General features: G+C 31.6%; 2 protein-coding genes across 2 annotated transcripts; one reads left to right on the top strand and one right to left on the bottom strand.

Moving 5' to 3' along the window:
• The first annotated feature begins 11,946 nt into the window (after positions 1 to 11,946).
• Positions 11,947 to 15,562, top strand: LOC136202619 (receptor-like protein kinase HSL1). The gene is made up of 2 exons (XM_065993353.1): positions 11,947 to 14,736; positions 14,832 to 15,562. Exons 1-2 carry the CDS (start codon positions 12,132 to 12,134, stop codon positions 15,242 to 15,244), a joined length of 3,018 nt encoding a protein of 1,005 aa, XP_065849425.1. The 5' UTR covers positions 11,947 to 12,131; the 3' UTR covers positions 15,245 to 15,562.
• An 814-nt stretch (positions 15,563 to 16,376) lies between these two features.
• Positions 16,377 to 20,398, bottom strand: LOC136202842 (hexokinase-1-like). The gene is made up of 9 exons (XM_065993770.1): positions 19,841 to 20,398; positions 18,664 to 18,814; positions 18,404 to 18,586; positions 18,039 to 18,113; positions 17,739 to 17,894; positions 17,545 to 17,643; positions 17,313 to 17,443; positions 17,117 to 17,198; positions 16,377 to 17,033 (listed from the first exon to the last, which is right to left on the bottom strand). Exons 1-9 carry the CDS (start codon positions 20,110 to 20,112, stop codon positions 16,689 to 16,691), a joined length of 1,494 nt encoding a protein of 497 aa, XP_065849842.1. The 5' UTR covers positions 20,113 to 20,398; the 3' UTR covers positions 16,377 to 16,688.
• Between the last annotated feature and the right edge of the window lie 3,645 nt (positions 20,399 to 24,043).

The raw sequence follows: 24,043 nt of genomic DNA, 5'->3' as shown, positions 1-24,043 counted from the left end.
GCAAAATGGTGGTAAAAAAACGCAATGCAGATAAAATTTTAACGACGGTAAAATGACTAATAAAAGAATATAGGTGAAAAATAAATAAAAGGAGGAAAAAAAAATAAGGAAATTGAAATTAATACTACTGTTTACATAATGTGTTATTTCTCTTTTTTCTTTTTGTTTTTATTATTTAAACTCCGAATAAAAACAAAACACAACTAATTCCATATATATAGCAGTGCTCACCAGGACCCTGAATTAACTAATTCAGGGTCCAGGTGAGCAATGCTATATATATATAGCGGTGCTCACATGGACCCTAAATTAACTACTATATACATATATACAGGTGAGCATTGCTATATATATATATATATATATATATATATACTTTCAACTTTTTTAGTGCATATTTTGTTTTTTTAATACACTTCGATTTTCATTGTTAATATTTTTTAAGGAACCAACTGTTTTTTTCTTTTTAATTAGGATAAATTTAGAAAAAAAAACTTTTGACAGAAGAAAAAAATAAAATAAAAAAGTAGTTAAAGAATATTACAGATAAATAAAACCTAAGAAGTTAAAGCTCAACTCTGATACCAAACTGATGCGAATCCACGAGTAACAATGCCTCGAAATCCCGGCAACTAAAATTGATCTCTACAAAGGCTAACGAATCAGGGTCGAACAGAAAAAAAACCCTTATAAAACTAAGTTGTAAAGACTCAATTCCAGTCTCCAACAATTAAGGATTTAATTCTGAACTGTTCAATTGCATTGCCCTAAAGAACGCAAAAGAAATATCTCACAAACTCTTAAAGAGAATTCTTATTAAATACAAAGTTGTCATGCTTACAAATGAAAGTGATCACCCTTCAAATACATAACAGAAACAAAAACCATATGAGTTGCCCTTTACATGCTTAGATACTAACAACAATACAAGGATAACTAAGTAATTAACTTTGTCAATCATATAAGTAAATAAGATGCCAGACCATTGATAACAGACAATATTCAATAATAGCAAGATAAAATCAAATAATGGAAATACATAGCTAATAAGGTAAAATAATGGTAAAAGTCAAATCAATTCCATGTAAAATCCACACGACGTTGTCATTGCTTTTTTTGACAATTGAAACATGAAATTAATTCATGTTTGATAACTTGCTGGATCCGCTTTGATGTTCTTTGTCGGAGTTACCTGCAAAACAAAACCGGAGATAGGATTTCCGGAGAAACTCTCCGACGATCAAGTCAGTTTTTGTAAGAATGAGTCTATAATTTAGCAATAGCTCTGTGGAAAAAATGTGAACGTACCTTCTCCCTTATTCTTAAGGCCTTTTATAGGTATTTTTGGGTAACCGCCGAGGGCGGTTACTCCTTAGTGGGCCACGTTCTGAGGGCGGTTCCCCCTTTTTAGGCCATGTCCCTTTCGTGGTCTTCATGGCAACGAACGTGGTTCTGAGTGGGAGTCTTGTCGCGCCGTTTAGGAATTAGGGGCGGTTTACTCGCTGCGCCCGCTTCCTTCATTCGGGTCCCGTCCAATCTTAGCCCATGGGGCTTTAATATGGGCTGGGCTTGCGAAATGAGTATAACCCGTTTTGGGCTTTGCGGGTTATCAATGTTGACTTGATTAGTTATTCCTATAAATCCAAATGAATAAAATTCATTCTGTGATTTTTAAATCAATTTCACCGTTTGTCTCATTTGTTTTCTGTTTGATTTGATTGATTTGTCCGCTTTTCGAGCAACCTGAAAGATATGAAATAGTTAGAGTTTCCTAACTTCCAGTTGCGTCAATTTGGTTTGACATATTTAAAATTTGCACCATATATGTTTGAAGTTTCTCTTCGAACTTCTTAACACGTGCTCGAGTAACGGTTCCATCCGGTAAATGTATTTTCATTCCGTGTGAGAATCCAGATTTTTAGTACGGGTTATATCAATATCATTTATAGATTCGGTTAAAACATTTTAAGTCACTAAGTCTAATAATAGTTATTTATCACATACTTCATTAATATACAACTATATAATTAATACATTCGATTTTATATTAAATGTTTTACAGTTAAAAAGTCTCTTTTTATATATATATATATATATATATATATTAATTATAAATCTTTTACTAAATCTTTTTTTTCTCGTTTGACAACTCATCAAAATTGGTTTTAAAACTTTTTTTTTTCTGCTTCAACTATTATATATATATATATATATATATATATATATATATATATATATATATATATATATATATATATCAATTAGGAATGCACAAAAAAGTCCGAAAAATCGTAAAACCAAACAGAAATCAAACTGAAAATTAGGTTAACCAAAATCGATAGACTAGTATACAGTTTTTAATTTTCAAAATAGTGGTTAATGGTTACGGTTACGGTTTTGGTATTTTAAAAAACGTAGTTAACAAAAACTGACGAAATATTAATTAAATATTAAAAAAATATAAAAATACATTTATATTTTCTTCAATACCTTGAAATACAATAATAAATAAATAATTTTTGCATAAATGATAATGCGGTTAAACCAATTCAATTATTCGATTTTATATTAAATGTTTTACAATTGAAAGGTCTCTTTATTTATATATATATATTATAAATCTTTTATTAAATTTTTTTAATTTTCTTTTTTTACTATTCTGACAACTCATGAAAATTAGCTTTAAAACTTTTTTTTTATTTCTCTCTGCTTCCACTATTATATATAGTATAGATATATCAATTAGGAGTGCACAAAAAAATCTGAAAAACCAAATTGAAAATAAGGTTAGCCAAAACCGATGGATTAGTGTACGGTTTTTAATTTTCAAAATAGTGGTTAATGGTTACGGTTTTGATATTTCAAAAACCGTAGTTAACCAAAACCGGCCGAATATTAATTAAATATTAAAAAATACATTTATATTTTCTTCCATTCATGGAACACTACACCACAGATGGTCTGTTGCAATGTAAAATACATGTGTTGCTTGTAATGTATTGAACTATTTATGATTTTTTTGGATCTTTAGCAACATAGTTTCTAAAGTGTAAGTGACATGTCAAAATTACATAACTGTGATATTTTGGAACATTAATTAGGAAGTGTTGCAAGTGATGTACCAAAATTGAAACACTTTTTACGTAAATCATTTTTCTTCATTCTAATAGATGCAAAACCACGCCGTTTTGGATCTCTCAGAATTTTAAAAAGTGGCATAATACTCATTTGACCCTTTAAACTATAACTTCCAAGTCAATTAGGACCTTAAATTATTAAAATCATCAATTAGATCACTGAACTAAGTAAAAATCATCAATTTCAGCCCGTATTCTATCCTAAAATAAAGAAAACTCTGACTATTTGACATGGACTGTAATAATGTTGGCTAAATTGAGTTTGGGTAAGAGGGTTTGAATCGAATGATTTTCAATGAGGACTCAACTGGTCATTTTTTCTTAGGATGAGGACTTAATTTGTGATTTTTGCTTAGTTTAGGGACCTTATTAATGATTTTGATAGCTTAAGGTCTTAATTGATTTTAAGGTTTTATTTTAAGGAGCCAATTGAGTGTATGTCAAAAAAAAATTCATAAAAAATAAAAATGATTTAAAGAGGGAAAACTTTTGTGCTTGTGAAATTATGGAGGGAGCAAATATGTTTTTTCCCTCTAAAACGACATTAAATTTTGGTTTCCCCAATAAAGTAAAAAAATTTCCTCTCAAACTAAAACCCTATGCGTTTATCACTAAAATTCCTAAACCTTTACTGCTTCATTTCCTAAATTCCTAAGAAAAGCTCAACCTAATCCTTAAATAGTTCAACCTAATCCCTAAATTGTTCATTTTGTTTTTGCGAAATCGTTCATTTCCTAAACCCCCAATCCCTAAATCTCTTTTACTCTGCATTTCTAGCCTTTGTTGAGCTCGACTTGTTTCACAACGCTCAACTTAAAGCTCTCTTACGCTTGGCTTATTTCTTGAAGCTCGACCTGAAGCTCAACCTAAGGTAAGTCTTAGTTCTTGTTACCTTATTGATTTAGGAGACATATGGGTTCTGTGTGTAGCTTTACTATGGTGGATTTAGGATTCATATGGGTTATGTGTGGATTTAAGGATATAGAAAACAATCTAAATTTAAATCATGTATACTTATGTGGAACTGGGTTTATTATACCTGCATGTTTATTTTGTTGCTATTATCTAAATTTAAGATATAGAAAACAATCTAATTTCAATCAAGAATGTTATGTTGCAAATGTCCAGTGAATTTTTACTTTTTCTGGTCAAAAATGGGAAGTCATGGTTTTGGATCATTATAAATAAATAAATAATTGGATAATGTTTGCATAAATGATAAAGCAGTTCGCATAAATGAGATAATAAATAAATAATGTTTACATAAATGATAAAGCAGTTAAATCAATCACATAAATGTATTCTAATTATAAATATGTACTATTTTATATATAATATATATATTATAAATTATAAATTTATTCTAATTAATTTTATTTATCACATACTTTATTAATATGTGACTATATCATTAAAAGATTCAGTTTTATATTAAAACGTTTTATAATTAAAAAATTATTAAATCTAATAATAGTTATTTATCACATACTTCATGTGACTATATAATTAATACATTCAATTTTATATTAAATGTTTTACATATGAAAAGTCTCTTTTATATATCACTAGAAAATTAATAGTTAATGATTAAAATTAAAGACTAAAAAAATTTAGTCATTATGTTACCAACCAACATTAGTTGGTAATGCAATTATAAGTAGCAAAAAATTGGGCGGCTAATATTGACATTACCTATTAAAGTATTAAGTCTTTATTTTCACTAATTATTACAAAAAAAACAATAATATAAATAAAAAAATTAAGAAAATATATAAATAAAAAAACTTACCATATTCTCTCTCCTGTTCTCCAGACATAACGATGGAGAAGCGCCGCTCTCTTAGATCTTCCTGTTTTTCACTGCAAATCAAAATCTAAGATAGGAATTCTTACTTCCTGTTCTCCAGACATCACCCATTCATTTCCTCTCCGTTTATCGTTTATCGCTGTTCTTACTTCCTTTTGCTTGTATGTGTATTTTTTTTTCATTTTTCTTCTAATCGACTACGCTACTGCAAACCAGAGGATTGTAGAGAAAGACAGAGAGAGCGAGAGGCAACCAGCAAAATTTCACTCGTGAGAGGTAACTTTCTTTCTTGTTTACTGCATTTCCAAGATTTCTAAGGTTTCTAGGGGTTTTCTTTCTACATTTGTTTGAAATTTATTTTGGTTTAAATGTGTTTATTATATGAGTTGCTTCATTGATATGATTTGATTTTTAGGGTTTTTTCAATTTGCTAAAGCAGAGGTAAGTTTAATCTGGTCATTAGAGGTTGATGTGCTCTTGTTTTTTGGTTGAACCATCTGACAAAACTTGAATGTTCTATTTCAAAACTTGTTGCCTTTTATGTTCTACATTTTTTGTTAAATCAACTGGAATGTTTAGTGAAACATGTTTGAATCGAAGTTGTAATGGTCCAAGTTTTGGACGCCTAAAATTAAGAGACTAGCTGCTTATATCGGATTTTGGGATGTTCTGTTATAATTTTGATTTATTGAATTTAATTGCTGGTTTTGCAGTTTAGGAACATTTTTTATGATTTGAGTAGAATGAAGAGCTAAATGTTTTGACTTTATAGTTTTGGGGGTCAAATGAGCTTTATGCTTTTTTGTACTCTAAATTCCTTGTTATTTCTATTGCTTCTGCTCTTGTAAAGCCTTTAATTGGAGTAAAATATGCGAAAGCTGCTCTCTTAGTTTTTCAGTTTCTGACAATCAGTTGATAGACTAATCAACTTGTTTGGTTTCTACTATCAACCCGAATTTCAATAGGTTTATTCTCAGTTTTAGTATTTATATGCTACTTTCAATAGGCTGTTGTTCAATGTTACATTTGAATATTTGATTCTTTATAAATTTATGGATTTAACATTAAGGTTTTCCTTCTTAATTAACAAGCAGGACCATTTGGTCTCTCACATAGTCTCTTACACGGTTTTCCTTCTTATTATCTATATATATCCTTCTTATATTTTTATTATTATGTAAATTTATGGAATTAATTAAGGTTTTCCTTCATATTATCTATTTCCTTCTTACATTTGTATTATTATTTCTTACACAAGCTCTTTTTCTCACTTTCACTCACTCATATATATATATATATATATATATATATATATATATATATATATATATATATATATATATATATATATATAGGTGATTTTGAAATAAAGCGTTTTTTGTACACCCCTAATTGATATATTTTTCTTTTCTATATTCAATAGTGGAAGAGAAATAATAATAATAAAAAAGTTTTAAAATCCATTTTAATGAGTTGTCAAAATAGTAAAAAAAGAAAATTAAAAAGATTTAATAAAAGATTTATAATTATGGGGGAGGGCTCTTGTGAGAACCCTTTTTAGGCGAGGACACTTCCTTATGGTGAGAACACTCAAAACTACGTAGTTTTGAGTAGGAAAATTAAAAAAAAATCGCTGCTGCTTATAGGAGGGTTCAAAACCTTGGACTCCTCAACTACACTCCACACTGCTTACCACTGAGCCAATTGCTTTTCTTGTATATTATGCCGCGCGTTGCTTAATATATCATTGCCCTTTTAGCTTCTATTGTTTAATATTTGATACGTGCACTTATTAATATCGATTGAATATGCATAATGATAAATTATTAATAGGAAAAAAAAGAAATGTGCATAATAATGAATTATTAATAGAAAAAAAATCCAAGAACATGCTCTAATTTCTTATTTATTTAATTCCTCTATATTTTTGTAATTTATATTTTAAAATGTTAAGGACGATGTTCTAAATATTGCACCATTGTTACATATGTTCTAAACTTTATAATTTGTGTTCTAAAAATTAAGTATAATGTTTTAAAAAAATAGTAAATATATGGACCATTTTTGCATTTGTTCTATAATATAATTTATAACTCATATTCTAAATAACATAACGTATGTTCTAAAAAACATAACGTATGTTCTAAAGTTTATATTTTGTGTTCCAAAAATTAAGTATAATGTTATAAAAAAATTCAGTAGATATCTCGATCGTTTTTTCATTTGTTCTATAATATAATTTATAACTCATGTTCGAAAAAACATAACACATGTTCTAAAAAACATAACTTATGTTCTAAAAAATATGTCGTATGTTCTAAACTTTATAGTTCGTGTTTTAAAAGTTAAAATATATGTTCTAACGTTTTTTAAAAAAATATATAGTTTGTGTTCCAAAAATTAAGTATAATGTTCTAAAAAAATCAGTAGATATCTGGATCGTTTTTTCATTTGTTCTATAATATAATTTATAACTCATGTTCGAAAAAACATAACACATATTCTAAAAAACATATCGTATGTTCTAAAAAATATGTCGTACGTTCTAAACTTCATAGTTCGTGTTTTAAAAGTTAAAATATATGTTCTAATGTATGTTTTAAAAAATATATTTTCTTATATAACATAAATTACAAAAATATAAAGGAATTAAATAAATAAAAAATTAGAGCATGTTCTTAGATTTTATAATCACAAATACATCACTCAAGTTTTCTTTACAAATTTATGTAATGAGCATTACATAAATAATAGACATGAATCCTCATTACGACTAACTCTTGCATTTTGTTATTAATACTTATTATACACAATTCTTATTAAACGATAAAACAAAAAAAAACTAGAAAACATTAAAAATGATAAAAACGTTAAAACTTGAAAATACGAAAAACGAAAAACTCGAAAAACGTGATGAAATATTTCCATCACGATTTTTTTTTTGTTTTTCGTCTTTTTTATTGCATTTTTTTTAAGTTTTTCGTGTTTTTTGTTTTTCTCATTTCTCATTTTTCATTATATTAATAATTCATTATTATGCACATTTCTTTTTTTTTCTATTAATAATTCATTATTATGCACATTTCTTTTTTTGTATTAATAATTTATTATTATGCATATTTAATCGATATTAATAAGTGCATGCGTCAAATATTAAACAATAGAAGCTACTAGTACAATGCTATATTAAGTAGCGCGTGTGATTTAATGAACAAGAGAAGTAATTGTCTTAGTGGTAAGTAGGGTGAAGTGTAGATAGGAGAGCCCAAGTTTGAATCCCACAAGTAGCAGTGAGTGTTTTTTTATTGATTTTTATTGATTTTTATACTCAAAATGACGTAGTTTTGAGTGTTCTCACCTAACTAAGTGTCCTCGCCTAAGGAAGGGTTCTCACTTGATCCCTCCTCTATAATTATATATTATAAATCTTTTATTAAATCTTTTTAATTTTCTTTTTTTATTATTTTGACAACTCATTAAAATTGATTTTAAAACTTTTTTTTTTATTATTTCTCTTCCACTATTGAATATAGAAAAGAAAAATATATCAATTAGGAGTGTACAAAAAAATCCGAACCGTAAAATCAAACCGAAACCAAATCAAAAATAAGATTAACCGGAACCGATAAACTAGTGTACGGTTTTTAATTTTTAAAATAGTGGTTAATAGTTACCGTTTTGGTATTTCAAAAGCCGCAGTTGACCGAAACCGATCGAATATTAATTAAATATTAAAATACATTTATATTTTCTGAATTAGAATAACTAGTCGAAAACCCGTGCGATGCACGGGGTATGAAACTTTTATATAATTTAGATAAATAAATAAATTGACATATTTACTTTTAAATAATTTTATATCATGCTATGAAAAAATTTATATTATGTATATTTAATATTAATATATATATTTTAATTACTTCAAAAAAAAAATATATATATATATATATTTTAATGATAATTCAAATTAAATTAATTTTAAAAATAATTGACTACTTTTTTTATAAAATTTTAACTAAAGATGAATGATTTATTTATTTTTACAAAATTCAATCATTTGTACTTTTTAGGAATTTTAATACATTTTCATATTCCAAATATTCTGTGAAACAATAATAATAAAATAGCAGATTAATTAAGAAATATATTAGAATATAATAAAAAACCAAAAAATGAATTAAACTATAATTAAAATTAAATATTATATTTACGATACAAAAGAATTACAATATAGGTGACAATTAAAATTAAATATTATATCTACGATACAAAAGAATTACAATCTATGTTAAAATGGAAGCAACATCAATATATTATTCTATAAACTATTACAATAAATACTTTTCTAATGTTGCATATGAAGAAACTTTATCAATTCAATATGTTACATATAAAAAAAATAAAATCCGTAAGAATTAGTCACAAATTCATCTTGATGATAATTATTTTGGTTGATGGAATTTCATGATCACCAAGTATTCGAATTATTCATTCTGCTACAATAACCCAATATATCTAATTGAATCAGTTTAAGTTGATGATTTCTCCTATTTTCATCTCGTAATATCTCATCAAGACATTCGATCAATTTGTTATTCATTCTTTCACTATATAGAATATCAGCCATACTCGTAGATATCACTTATTTGACTTCATTAATATTTTCTAATAATTATATATTCTTGAATTTTGTAAGTAAGAAAAACAAACAAAAGAATTGAAATAAATGAAGGGACGAAAAAGATAATTAGGAGAGAACCATCTTCCTCTCGGGTTTTTTTTTTTTTTGAAAATAAGAGAGAATGTCGAGACATAAGCGTATAAAGAGGAGAGTGAAAATATTTTTTGGCCATTAATTAAACATTTTATTTTTTCTTAATGAAGTATTAAGTCCATAAATTAATTTTAGTTAAATAGAATTAAATCGCAATTGTAACCACTCAGTACAAAAAAAAACGTTTCATAATTAATATGTGAAATTAATTATATTAATTAGAATCATTATGCTCAACATTTGAGAATTTGAAGAGATTCAAATAATAATATTTTCTTAATTAATATTTTTCAATAATTTGTCCTATGATCATATTTCATTTTCATCTGTTAAAAACTCTTGAAATACTAACAATTTTGTACGAACCATAATATAATAGTTAAAAATTATATAAGCCAATGTTGCAAAAACAATTATCTCAATATCCATAATTAATGTACATTTTTAGGATTTTGAGCATCAAAATTTATTTACCTTGATTTTGAATTCGTATCTCGCATAATCCACATTCTTCAAGAATAAACATCTTATCAAGCGTATTAGGCGCTTACAATCTCCTTGTCTAGAAAATTGGAAAAAAATAACTTCTTGATAATAATAATAATAATAATAATAATAATAATAATAATAATAATAATAATAATAATATAACATAATTTATTACTTCAAAAAAAAAATATAACATAATTTATATTGAAATAAACTTCATTGTAAGTATAATATTTCAATATCTCTTTAATATTTTATTTAATATGTCTCAAAATTCAATGAACAACTATCATGTGAAACTTTATATCTATTTGTACCAAAATGCATAAAAATAAAAAATACAATCCATATCAATTAGCTAAACTCAAACTAAAAAAATGAGTGGATTTCAACATGTTCCGAATTAGAAAAATTAATCTAACTTCAATTAAAACTAAAAATTGAGTTCATAAAAAGCCAAAAATCTAAATTTTAGTTAGAGTTAACAATCAAAACGATAACACCTAGGAACATATACTAAAAAAGAATGCAAATATACAAAATCTTTATTTTAGTCATTTTGAAAAATAAATAAATAAAAAAGAAAACATGGATAAAGTAGCGAGAGGTATGGAATCTGGATAACGACAGAAATGGAATTTCATCTCTGAAAGATGAAACTATAACAACAATTGTTTAATAAAAATAAAACAACAGCACAATTGAGAAAGCCAAAAATTGAGTTCATATATAGCCGAAAATCTAAATTTTAGTTAAGAGTTAGCAATCGAAACGATAACACCTAGCAACATATACTAAAAAAGAATACAAATTTACAAAATCTTTATTTTAGTCATTTTGAAAAGAAAGATAAATAAAAAAGAAAACATGGATAAGGTAGCGAGAGGTATGGAACCTTGGTAACGACAGAAATGGAATTTCATCTCTGAAAAATGAAACCATAACAACTATTGTTTAATAAAAAGAAAACAACAACACAATTGAGAACAAAAATAACTACAACATATGAAAAAAAATCGAATAATTACCTTGAGAAACATAAGAATTTATTGTAATTTTTTACACTTTTGTGTTTTCCGGTTTTACTTGTTCATGCATCTTCTATTTCTGTCGGATTTCTTCAATTGAAGCTATCAGTTTGGAAAAAAAAAACAAATAAAAAAGAAAACATGGATAAGATAGCGAGAGGTATAGAACCTGGGTAACAACAGAAATGAATCTGAAAGATGAAACTATAACAACTATTGTTTAATAAAAATAAAACAACAATATAATTGAGAACAAAATAACTACAACATATGAAAAAAAATCGAATATTTACCTTCAGAAATATAATACTATCTATCATGACCAATGAATATAATGGTGGAATATATTCCTTTACTTTGTGTTTTTTCATCTTCCCATTACTCTAATTTTTTACTACGTTGACAACTCATCAAAAAGACCTCTAAAACACTTCTTCTCATTTCTTTCTGCTTCCGTAATTATATATAGTATAGATAGATAAATAAATAAGGTTTGCATAAATGATAACACGATTAAATTAATCACAAATATTTATTTATTTAAAATAATGTTTGCATAAATAATGTTTTCGATTCAAATCACAAATGGTAACTCGTGAAACGACACCGCTAGTCAAATTGTTGTTAAATATGTTAAAATGGTAAATATATCACAGAATTGCATACACCGCCCCCTGGCTTCAGTTTTTTTTTCTTCTTTCTTCTGTGCAGGACATAGAAAAGGACATTACCATTGACTTAATTTCCATTGAAGACTAGTAAAGATTCCCAATTGCCGAGTTGGAAGTTTGAATGGAATTGCTGTGTTTTTCACGTTGCAGAGGGAACCATACGCCACCAATTTTCAAGCAAAGCTTATTCCTTTCCTTCAATTTTGAGTTTCAGTAATCTTATCAATGACCAAAATGACTTCCTTCTTCTTCTTCTTCCTTCAATTTCTCACCCTTCTTTTTAATGTCAAATCCCAGGAGCAGTCTATCCTTCTTAGACTACGCCAACAATGGCAAATTCAACCTCCTCTTAATCAATGGAGACCTTCTTCTTCTGCTGCTCCTTTCTCTCACTGTACCTGGCCTGGAGTCACCTGCGCCAACAATTCCGTTACCGGACTCAATTTTAACAGCATCAATATCGCCGGAACTGTCCCGCCATTCATTTGTGATCTCAAGAATCTAGTGTCTCTTGATTTTGGGAATAACAGTTTGGTTGGGGGGTTTCCTAATCTTTATAACTGTTCCAAGCTCCAGTCTTTGGACCTTTCTCAAAATTACTTTGTTGGTCTTCTTCCTCCTGATATCGATCGGTTGTCACAGCTCACTTTTCTTAACGTTGCCGGAAATAACTTCACTGGTGATATTCCTCCTGCTATTGGCCGGCTTCAGCAGCTAACAAGTCTTGGGCTTCATCAGAATCTGTTTAATGGTACTTTTCCACCAGAGATTGGTAACTTGCTCAATCTTGAGTTTTTATATATGGCTTATAATCCCGGGTTTTTGCCATCAAGTTTGCCTTCAAATTTCACACAGTTGAAGAAACTTAAAAAGCTCTGGATTTCTCAATCGAATTTGATAGGGGAAATACCGGAAATGATTGGAGAAATGGCTGCACTGGAGCTCTTAGATTTATCTGAAAATGGATTAACTGGGAATCTCCCTTCTAGTTTGTTCACATTGAAAAACTTGAGTATTTTGTATCTTCAAAAGAACAAGTTATCCGGGGAGATTCCTGAGGTTATTGAGACTCTCAACTTGAACCAAATTGATCTTTCAGATAATAATTTGACAGGAAAAATACCTGATGGTTTTCAAAAACTTGAGAAGTTGTCAGTTTTAAGTTTGTTCTGGAATCAGCTGTCCGGTGAGATCCCACAAGGCATTGGCCGTCTTCCAGCATTGACAGTTTTCAAATTGTTCGACAACAATTTATCAGGTGCTATCCCTCCAGAGATGGGGCTTCATTCGGCACTTGTAGAATTCGATGTTTCATCCAACAGGGTTACTGGCAGGCTGCCTGAACATTTATGCAATGGAGGAATGTTAGTAGGTGTTGTAGCTTCCAATAACAATCTCACCGGAGAATTGCCAGATTCGCTTGGTAATTGCAGTGCATTGCGAGTAGTCAAAATTTCACGTAATTCGTTCTCTGGAAAAATTCCTGATGGAATGTGGACAGGTTTCAATTTGACAACTCTTACAGTAAGTGAAAATTTGTTCACAGGTGAGCTACCTCATGAAGTTTCAAGCAACCTTTCACGACTCGAGATAAGTAACAACATGTTTTCTGGTAAGCTTCCAACTGGGGCTTCTTGGAGGAATCTGGTAGTTTTCAATGCTAGTAATAACCTGTTTTCCAGCGCAATCCCTCGAGAAATGACGGCTTCTCCTAGTTTAACTACACTTTTGCTTGATAGGAATCAATTGAATGGATCTCTTCCTTCTGATATAATCTCGTGGAAGTCATTGAACACTCTAAATGTGAGCAGAAATGAACTTTCTGGAGAAATCCCCGTGGAAATTGCTTCTCTACCGGCTCTTAATCAGTTGGATCTGTCAGATAACAAATTTTCTGGAGAAATTCCACCTCAATTAGGTTCCCTGAGGCCTACTTTTCTCAATCTCTCTTCTAATCATCTCACTGGAGATATCCCGACTGGGTTCGAAAACCTAGCTTATAACGAAAGCTTCTTGAATAATCCCGGTCTCTGTACCACTAGTTCATTTCTAAGCCTCAACCTCTGCAATTCCAGGCCAGAGAAAGCAAACAAAGAGTCAACCAAATCAGTAGTAGCCTTGGTAGCAAGTGTTTTGGCAGCAGCAGTTGCGGTGGCTCTGTTAATCTCATTCCTGGTGATCAGAGTCTACCAGAAGAAAAAGCATAGCTTGAATACATCATGGAAGTTCACCTCATTCCAGAAATTGTCATTCACTGAATCAGACATACTCTCAAAGTTAACAGAAAGCAACCGGATTGGGAGTGGAGGATCAGGAAAAGTATACTGTGTCCCTATAAACACATCAGGCATTCTTGTTGCTGTGAAAAAGATTTGGAATGACAGAAAGTTAGATCAAAAGCTTGATAAGGAGTTCCGCGCAGAAGTTGATATCCTGAGTTCAATAAGGCATGTCAACATAGTTAAGCTGCTTTGCTGTATCAGCAATGATGATTCGAAACTCCTTGTCTACGAGTATCTGGAAAGAAGAAGCCTTGATCAATGGCTGCATATGGGAAAGAGAGCTCCAAATGTCTCAGGTCCAGCAAGCCAGACCAACTTGGAATGGCCTGTGAGGTTCAAGATAGCAGTTGGAGCTGCACAAGGCCTTAGTTACATGCATCATGACTGCTTTTCGCCGATAACTCATCGGGATGTGAAATCAAGCAACATCTTATTAGATTCTGATTTCAATGCAAAAATTGCTGATTTTGGTTTAGCAAGGATGTTGATTAACCAAGGTGAAACTACAGAATCATCTGTAGCTGGTTCTTTCGGTTATATGGCTCCAGGCAAGTAACAATTCTCATTTATCACATCTTTAACCCTAACTTTTCATATTAAGAAACCTAATTAAAATCTTCAAATTCCCTAATCTGAATTGCAGAATATGCTCAAACAGCAAAAGTGAATGAGAAAGTCGATGTGTACAGCTACGGTGTTGTGCTTCTAGAATTAACAACAGGAAAGGAGGCTGATTACGGAGATGAGAATACTTCCCTGGCCGATTGGGCATGGCGACACCTGAGCGAAGGAAAGCCTGTAGGTGATGCACTGGATGAGAAGATAAAGCAATCGTCTAACCTGGATGAAATGGGCATTGTGTTCAAACTTGGAGTGAAATGTACCAGCAAAATGCCTTCTGCTAGACCTAGCATGAAACAAGTGTTGCAAATCTTAATCCAATGTCGCCATCCGGTTGTTTATGGAGTGAAAAATGCGGAAAGAGAATACGATGCGACTCCATTCCTGTTGAATTCGAAGCGTGTGCATTCCATGGATAGTGATGATAACGTGTGATGATTTTGGGAGCTGCTAAACCCTAGAATCGTGTTGAATGGTAAGAAATTGGGCATTGAACTCCGATGATCATAGCACATGAGGCTTGCTAATTGCTTGTAATTTACAGGCAAGTAGATTTTAAGAAATTAAGAACTTCTTGCACCACAGTAAGCGAATTTTTGAGCTATATAGAAGGTTCCCAAGAGTAGCTACAAGAATTCTGATGCGACATTGTATACAACATGCATTATGAGTTACATAGTATAAATAAAATACCTCATTGTTGTATCTGATACAAAAATAACTGAATGTTAAGATTCATAATAAGTTCTTATTTCTTCTTTCATTAAATTTGAATATATACGATCGTAGATCTTATATTAATCTATAACACATCCCAATGTAAATACATGAATGCCTATAAAATCATAGAACTTATATTAATCTCTAAAACACTCCGATGTGAATACAGGAAATGCACCCCACATGTGAATGCCCTCTGAAACACTGGCTCATCCCACCATATGTTTAAATCAATAAATGAGATTCAGTATTTAAAACATCAACCGTTTGGTCTAAGAGGACATCATACCACATCATAGAACCGATTGAACTAAACTTCGATTGATAGTTACCAGTCATAGAACTTATATTATATTAATCTGTGACAATCTCTCCATATGTTTCCATTTCACAAAGATTAAATGATCCGGGATGAGATTCATGTACTTCCAGCACTAGTTTGAACTGCAAATGTGGTGGATACAGATCATAGTTACAGGATCATACTTCGGCCATGCTCTATGTTACAGTTTCATCCTCCACCATCAAAATTATACCTTTTTATAGCTCCTTTTTTACATTTTTTTACAGTTACTCCAAACAGTAGAATAGTGTGTAGTTAGAATTGACCAAAAACATATACCTATTTACTTCTATAGTCTGTTTTGTAGTGACCGTTTGATTCTTCGTTTTGTTTCAAACAACCATTGCTAGTTATTTCGAAAAGGAGAATCAGCTAAACAATAGGCAATAAACAACTAACAACATATATGAACTCTAACAACGGATATGAACAATTGAACCAACACAGGCCTGTAATCTCCCAAAGGCAGGCACAATTCATAGGAGTGTAGTTAACAAAATGGGGAAAGCCAAATTCCTCTTTTATTTCCAATTGAAACATACAATTGCCGAAACACCGGTTATCATTCCCCATTTTATTTGCATATGACAACAGAAAAAGGAAATGAGATAAAAAAAAAAAAGGTGGCCTCAGCATGGAAGCTTGCTTGTTATCACTTTCCTAGGCCTTTCTGCAAGTGCTTCATCCGTACACTAATTTGCGGTTATTACCTCATCAATATGTCACTTTTCTCTAGATGATCTCGAGTAAGTGATGTCTGGGGGAGGAGTAAAGGGTATAAATTTACAAAAATTGAAATTTTTTCATTCTTTTCCTCTACCTACAATCCGCCAGGTATTGCGAGTGCGAGGCTGCCAAGAGAGCTGCTCCAATGCCGGAACCATCATTTGCTTGTTCAACAACAATGTGCTCTGATACATCATCTCCCAGCAACTCCTTAAGAGTTCTCTCCACTGCAACGCGGAATTTGGTGTAGTGCTCAAACAGCCCACCATCCAATGCTACTACTGACTTCTGCTTCTCGCCATCCTTGATTGTGTCTCGTCCCAACTTTTTCAGGATGCCAACAATACCGGCTGCAGATATGCGAGCTCCACGGGTGGCGACAATGTCACAGAGCTCAACAATAGCTTTCCTTGTTTTCAACGAGGTATTCGGTATCTGGCCAGGAAAGAAAAAAACTCAAACAATGTAATGCAAGAACAATCCAAATTACGTGTAATGTACAACACGGTTTCGAGTACCTCTAAGATATCCTTTAGTTTGCTGTCAACAGCTCTCAGATCTGAAGATGTATCATGATGCATTGCTGACATGTGAGGTGTTCTGCATAATTTGTTCGTAAACGAAATAACAGGAACGAAAGCTCTCATCAGTCGTAAAACGAGTGGCATTTAGTATTTCCAATATAAGCACATAACAAAATTTTATGGATCATACCTTAAGATGAATGGAATCTTCAATTTTGGAGGTACAACATCACCGAAAAAGGCAGCTTCTTCGGCCATTTTTAATAGAACTCTGCGAACAATCTCTCCCAAATACATGCCAGAAATTATCTTTTCAAAAATCTGCAAACAATCATCCGAAACTCTCTGATAGTAATTAAACTGCTTCTATAATCAACAAGTAGATAGAAGATGAAAAAAACAGAATGCTACAATATGATAACCTGTTCCCCGGGGTTCAGCGAATCAGCATCCAGTTCGAGGTCATAGATTGTCAGTGGAAGGTGAGATGACCGAAAATTACCCCACTCCATATTGATAACCTAAGGAATTCTATTGCATAAGTAACATACTTGAATATAAATTATGGTTCGGGTATGACATTAACCAACGTAAAAGAAAATAAAAAGTTACAAACCATTTCCCCTGATTTAGGTAGAAGACCATGCCACTTGGGAATTGCTTGTGCTCGCTCTACGTATGCTGCATTTGTTCCAGTACCCAAGATGACAGCAGCGATAACATCGTGGTCATAGTACCGACCCCCAGCTAATGTACCAATTGTATCATTGACCTGCATTACCTCGTATCAGTAAATTTAGGAATTCACTCAAGTCAACAATACAGGTGACTGCTGTAAGTAAACACTAAACGAGCAGTTCTCGAAAACTATCAGGCAAAGCATACAGAACTCATTAAAAAAACGTAATTTACTTACCAAGGCTGCCACACGCATGTCCAGCCCAACTCTGTCCATGGCTTTTGTCAATTCTCCCACCACATCTTGCCCAACCTATTTTCGGACAGACGAGCAAAAACCACGAAAGGTCAACAGAGTCAATATTATAGAAGTCCTAATTCATTGTGGAACACACAAGTAGAGGCTTGAGAGGCCACAATACTCGGACATTTAAGTCGCTACATGGCCTCGTGGCAGAGAAAAATCAGATGAAAACACTCATATGTACTCGTAAAGTAAAGGTTCTCTCTATATCTAAGCAAAATACCAACATGACCAGAAGAGTTTAGAGATCAGAAACATTGTCTTAAAGCAATGCAGAACAGAGAAGTTATCGGAATTACCGTGTCTTCTATAGAGAAGCCTTTGGTCCATTTGATAAGAGTTCCTGATGCTATTGATGTTTGCCTAACCGGAAACGAAAAAGTAAACCCGATTTCCCTTTGCTGACCGGGATTGAGAGGCAAATCATCACTTTCGGTAGCAACAAACTTTGCAAGAGCTTCAGCAATGAAATCAAATAATGCCTGAAATCATCATCATCATTTACAAGGTATCAGATATGAACTCACGAAAGGAGAGTGAAGCTACAAACTATACTCACATCTGAAGAGCCAATCATCAAATGAGGCGGAATGGAAACCTCCTCGAACTCTTGTTTGACTACACGGTTTTCTCTCCCGCCCAACACTACACGTAGGACTCGAAAATTTGTACCGCCAAGGTCCAATGCATAATACACACCCTTCTCATCACTGAACAAACAAGCAGAAGTTATTGACACATTCAAGTTGCTTTATTTATTAATGTAAAGGCTACTTCTTTATCTTGTTCTTGGTTCTGTATAGAGCTAATCTATATAAAATTGAATTACAATGTTGGAGCTAATTGAAATTAGTTCTATATCATCATGATTAGATAAAAATCAAAATGCAATAAAAAGGAATGCTTTTGTTAATTATCAAGGTCTTACTTACATAAAGAAGACCTTGATAAAAAAGCAAAAGTGTGAAACTTTTTAGGTATTAAAGTAAAACCCAATTGAAAAAACATCCAGAAAGAGAGGATAAGAAAAGAAAAAGGTCCAACGAAAAAGCATAAGCTAAAACCAGTAGCAACCTAACATTCGTATAAAATTGAGATCAGAAAAAGCAAGAAATAACTCCTAACTCATCAAAACTTAAACACGTAAACCTCTAAAAGTAAGATTCCAGATAGGAAAATCAAGTTTGCTTCTTTTAATAGAAAAAGAACAAAAATTCTATAATAATAATTATCTAATCTATCATAGCAAAAGCCCATTTTGCATCCAATTCCACAGGCCCACAAAAGAGGCAACCCATATAAAATATAAATTTTATTTTTTCTTTTTCTAAAAAAACAAAAAATTACAGAATAAATTACAAATTTAGCTATATAGTTACGTGACGAAAAGTGGATTTAGCTTAAACCTAAGATTTAAGAGATTGAAAATATAAAATCACGGGATAAAGTACAAATTTAACCTAGTCGTCATCTGAAAACTACAGTGAAATCTTAAGCCTAACATGTCACATGTCACATTGAAATTTCAAGTATCCTTAACAAACCGGACGTTTAGACATTAAAATCCGAACAATCATCAATTCATTATGAAATCAATCAATCTAATCATTAAAAAAAATTTATCAAAAAAAAAAAAAATTCAATCAATCCAAACAATCTGCATGAACTCATCAAAATAATTACATTCAAAGGCTATAATTATATTTTATTAAGAAGAAGATTAAAAAAATAAATACCCAGTAGGGAGATTGTCTACATAGCTAATAAGCATCTTAAGCTTGCTTCCACCCTCCGATGCAAGTCCGGCATGCATCTCCACCGTCATAGCATCCGCCACCTGCCGGAGTTTCCCCACCGGCGCCCCACACTTTATTTCGAACTTTCTCAGTATCGCCATAGCTTTCGCCCATCTCCCTGAACTCCGCATCCTATGCTGAACCACCACAGCCGCCGCTGCACAAACCGCCGCCGCGCACACCGCCGCCGTACAAACCGCCACCTTTGACATCGCCAAAATCAGCTCAAAAATCTCTGTTCTTTCTGGTTCAGGTATAAGATATTCAGATCAAATTTCGATGAATCAACGCATAGAGAGAGGGGTATTAATGAAAAATTGGAAGTTTGTTCACTCTGAAAAAGTAAAATAAAAAAGAACGGAGGAGGAGAGTGAGAATTTCTCGGGAACTCGAAGAGAAATTTGTCTGATTGTTGTGTTTAAGTGAAAGCGGTTTTCATATGGGCATCGTTGTCCCGGAGAAGGTTATTTTTGTTGGGTTTCGAGAAATTTATATTTTCTGTCTGTGTCTTACATAATATTATTATACGAGGTAATAGGATAATGTTGTTTTCGATTATGAAACTAGTCATGGGTTTTTAGTTTATTACGGATATGCCATCTGTTTTGGATGACTTGGCGACGTCAGCTGTCAGCGGGTTGTTTCACTGACATGGTTTCGGTTTCTTTTTGTAGCCTGCTTACTCAGTAAAGTACATAGTCATGAAAAAGAAACAAAACATTGTAGAGAGTTCTGGTTTAATCCTCTCTAAATTTGTTATTAGGACGGGGATAATCCTAATTATATGATATGGATATGGATAAGGATAAGATAAATACGAGATAGTTTAAAAGTATTATTTTATATAATTAGAAGATTTGAGGGATAAGACTCATATAAGTTTTTATCTTATTATTCTATCTGTAAAATAAATATTTAATAAATGAAATTTGTATTTTTTTATCTATATACCATCTTTTTTTTGAAACATCTATATACCACCTTAATTATTCTCTATAATAAACACTCAGCGTATTTTTCTAATTTGAGATTAGATACAAATAATTATCAAATGTTGAAAGCTAAGAGTAAATTTATCTTTAACGTCTAAAATTGTATAACTTTACTTTTAATATTAGTAGCAAATAGCAAATTTATTCCTAATATTTACAAGTTATGTCAGGGCATGTTTGGTTCAACTGTTATCTAATAGTTGTTGCTGTTAGCTATTTGTTGTTAGCTGTTTAATTATTAGTGTTTGGTAAAATTATATTGTTCATATTTAAAATGTTTAATACGGATATGTTTTAAATTAATCAATAAATAAATTATAAAAGGGATAAGGCGAAAAAATGTCTCTAACGTTTACAGTCAGGAGCAATTTTACTCTTAACATCTTAAATGGAGCAATTTTACCCCTAATGTAGACAACCAAGAGCAATTTTACTCCTAATGTTGGCAATCAAAAACAATTTTACCCCTAACATTTATTATAAAACACATATATTTTATTTTTTATTCTACATCAATTGAATAACGGTTAGTTCTAAAAAAATATTTCATATTTTTTTGTGATTTAATAATAAAATTGAAATTTTAATATTTATAAATTCGGTTAAATATTTGAGTCCAACTCGTATAAAAGACTATATTTTAAAAAAATTTAAAAAATTCATGTCTAATCATATGTTTGTGGTTTGTTACTAATGATGATAAAATGACGCATATGTAAAGTGTAGATGACAAAATCTTGTTCTTCCGGTAATTATGTTATATAAGTATAAATAATATTAAAGAAGATAAATATTTTGTGGAAATAAGAAGGATAATTTTGTCAATAACAAATAACTGCAAACAGTTGTTCACGAAAAGCTTCAAATAGGAGCTGTTCATGAAAAGCTCTAAATAGAACTTCATCGCGCTTCAGTTTCCAGATAAAATGCTAAATATCGCGGTTATATAAACCTAACCAAACGCTATATTTCCTGCGGTTTGGAGTGAAATGCTAAACGCTCTTCCGAAAAGCTGAAACAAATACCCACTCAGTTTAAAAAATAATTCATCAAATTGTCTTCTCAATCATGAATCTTGTCATTTACACTTCACATGTACGTTATTTTATCACTCATTAATAACAGATTTCAAGCATATGAATACATGTGAAAAAAAATAAAAATTATATTGTATTCCAAATATTTCGCCTATTTTAAAAATATTAATCTCTACATCTATTGAACTAATTGATATACAACCGGTACAATATAAATAACAAAATATATATGTTTTAGGAGGATGTTTGAAATTGACCCAAATTCTCAATATTAGAAGTAAAATTGCACAAATTCAAACGTTAGGAATAAAATTGCTCTTGACTATCAACATTAGGAGTATGTTTACACCTTATCCTATATAATTAATTTAGGTATTAATTAATTTGAGTGATATTCAAAATTAATAAGTTTATTCGGGGATCCCCACGAGGAATTTTTCGGGGATACCCACGAGGATTTATACGGTAACGGGACAGGGATACCCACGGGGCAGATATAGCAATCCCCATCCCCATCCCTATTTAGTTTTTGGGAAAAAACATTCCCCGTCCTCATCTCCATCCCCACTTTTTATGGTTATTCTCCATTCCCGTCGGTTCGGATACACACGGTTTTTGGATAATCCTCTCTCCATTGCCAACCTACCTATGTTTTATCGTTAGGCTAACACGTCATACTCGTTGAGTAGTGAGAAAACTTATGTTTCTCTATCCTTTATAAAAGTTAAGTATATATGTTGCTTGACTGTAATATAAGAGGTAGTATGGTTAAAATGGTTTATAAACCAGTTAAGTACTAGTCCCACACATACTCTCATACTATAGATTTTGCTAAGGATCAAAGGCTCCATAGCAAGTCTAAGCAAATAGAGATTAAATATCATTTTGTTAGAGATCTAGTTGCATATGTTGGTCCCTTGTAAGGTTGCAAAGATAGTTCCAAGGGGGGGTTAGGAACTATTTTACCTTTTTTAAATAATTAGGGCAAACTTCTTTTTCTTAAGAAGAAAGTATATGACAGCGGAGCTGAGCAATCAGCAAGACACTGGCTTAGTCAACAGGTGACTAGGTCAGTTTCGTTGCTTAAGTCAGGAAATAGCACTTAGAGTCTATTCCTGAACTAAGTCGTTTGCAGCGCACAACTCAGCTTGACCTCTTTTACTTGGTCAGTTTTAGTTTGTTTTAAGCAAGCAATGTATTAAGGAGTTAACGGGTTAGAAATACTTCACTCAGCGGAGTTATCCAGGTTCGGCTTCTTCTAAGCCTGCGTCCTGTCCCCGGAACACGCTCCGAGATTTCCAATTCACTACTGAGCTCTTTAAAGGTAGAGACTCAAAAACCCTTTACAAATCAGAAGCTGAGTATAACAAGAGTACCTTCCTCTATACCTCTACTCACTTCTACTCTAATTCACTAAGTACTAAAACCGAGTACTCAGCTTCTCCTTTCTAATTCTAGAAATGATTAAGATTTGTCCTAAACAATAATTGCTAGAACACCTTAGATGATTGAGGATCAATCACTCTAGACTTTTACACAGATGTGAAAATTGTCGTGTAAGATTTGCTTTGCTTTTGGATGCAGAACTTTTGTATACTTTTGGTCAGCGTAACGGCTTTTGCTCAAAGTTCTGTATGGAATAAGGATTCTGAATGCTCTATTTATAGAGAGCTGTGAGAGCTTCTGGTTATTTCGAATTTCGAAATAACCGTTGGAGGGAAACAGCTTCATGTCATTTTCACTCAGTCTGTTCAGCAGTTCTCTTAGCCAATCAGATTCTAGCATCTTCTGTTCTTCGGTCAGTGTGGCAGTATGTTCCTCCAAATCTGGTAATGTCAAACAGACAGCTTCCTGCGTCTTCTGTTCTTTACCAAAAGAGGAAATACTTGGTCTGGAAGTTGCTTTATGGTCAGCGGCTGTCTTGTATGTTTTGTCGAGACAGCTCAGCAGCTTCTTACCGAAGTTGTCTACGTGGATCTTCTGGATCCTTCATTGCTGAGCTGCGTTTCAATACTCAACGGCAGCGTTTTGTAATACGCGGGCTGAGTGATCTTGGCCTTGTTTGACTTGGGCTTTGACTTTCATATAGGGCTTGGGCCTTATGATCTTTATGT

This window comes from Euphorbia lathyris, chromosome 8, assembly GCF_963576675.1.
Source record: "Euphorbia lathyris chromosome 8, ddEupLath1.1, whole genome shotgun sequence".
Classification (NCBI taxonomy): Eukaryota; Viridiplantae; Streptophyta; class Magnoliopsida; order Malpighiales; family Euphorbiaceae; genus Euphorbia; species Euphorbia lathyris.
The sequence above is the reverse complement of the archived record's forward strand: the minus strand, read 5'-3'. Positions and strand labels throughout refer to the sequence as shown.

What these genes read in the sequence shown, in the direction of transcription:
- LOC136202842 (XM_065993770.1), bottom strand. Translation starts at nt 20,112, where the DNA reads ATGTCAAAGGTGGCGGTTTGTACGGCGGCGGTGTGCGCGGCGGCGGTT. An exon ending in GCTTCTCTATAGAAGACACG is followed by an intron (nt 18,114 to 18,403) that starts GTAATTCCGATA and finishes GTCCGAAAATAG; the next exon opens with GTTGGGCAAGATGTGGTGGG. An exon ending in AACTAAAGGATATCTTAGAG is followed by an intron (nt 17,034 to 17,116) that starts GTACTCGAAACC and finishes TTTCCTGGCCAG; the next exon opens with ATACCGAATACCTCGTTGAA.
- LOC136202619 (XM_065993353.1), top strand. Translation starts at nt 12,132, where the DNA reads ATGACCAAAATGACTTCCTTCTTCTTCTTCTTCCTTCAATTTCTCACC. An exon ending in TTTCGGTTATATGGCTCCAG is followed by an intron (nt 14,737 to 14,831) that starts GCAAGTAACAAT and finishes TCTGAATTGCAG; the next exon opens with AATATGCTCAAACAGCAAAA.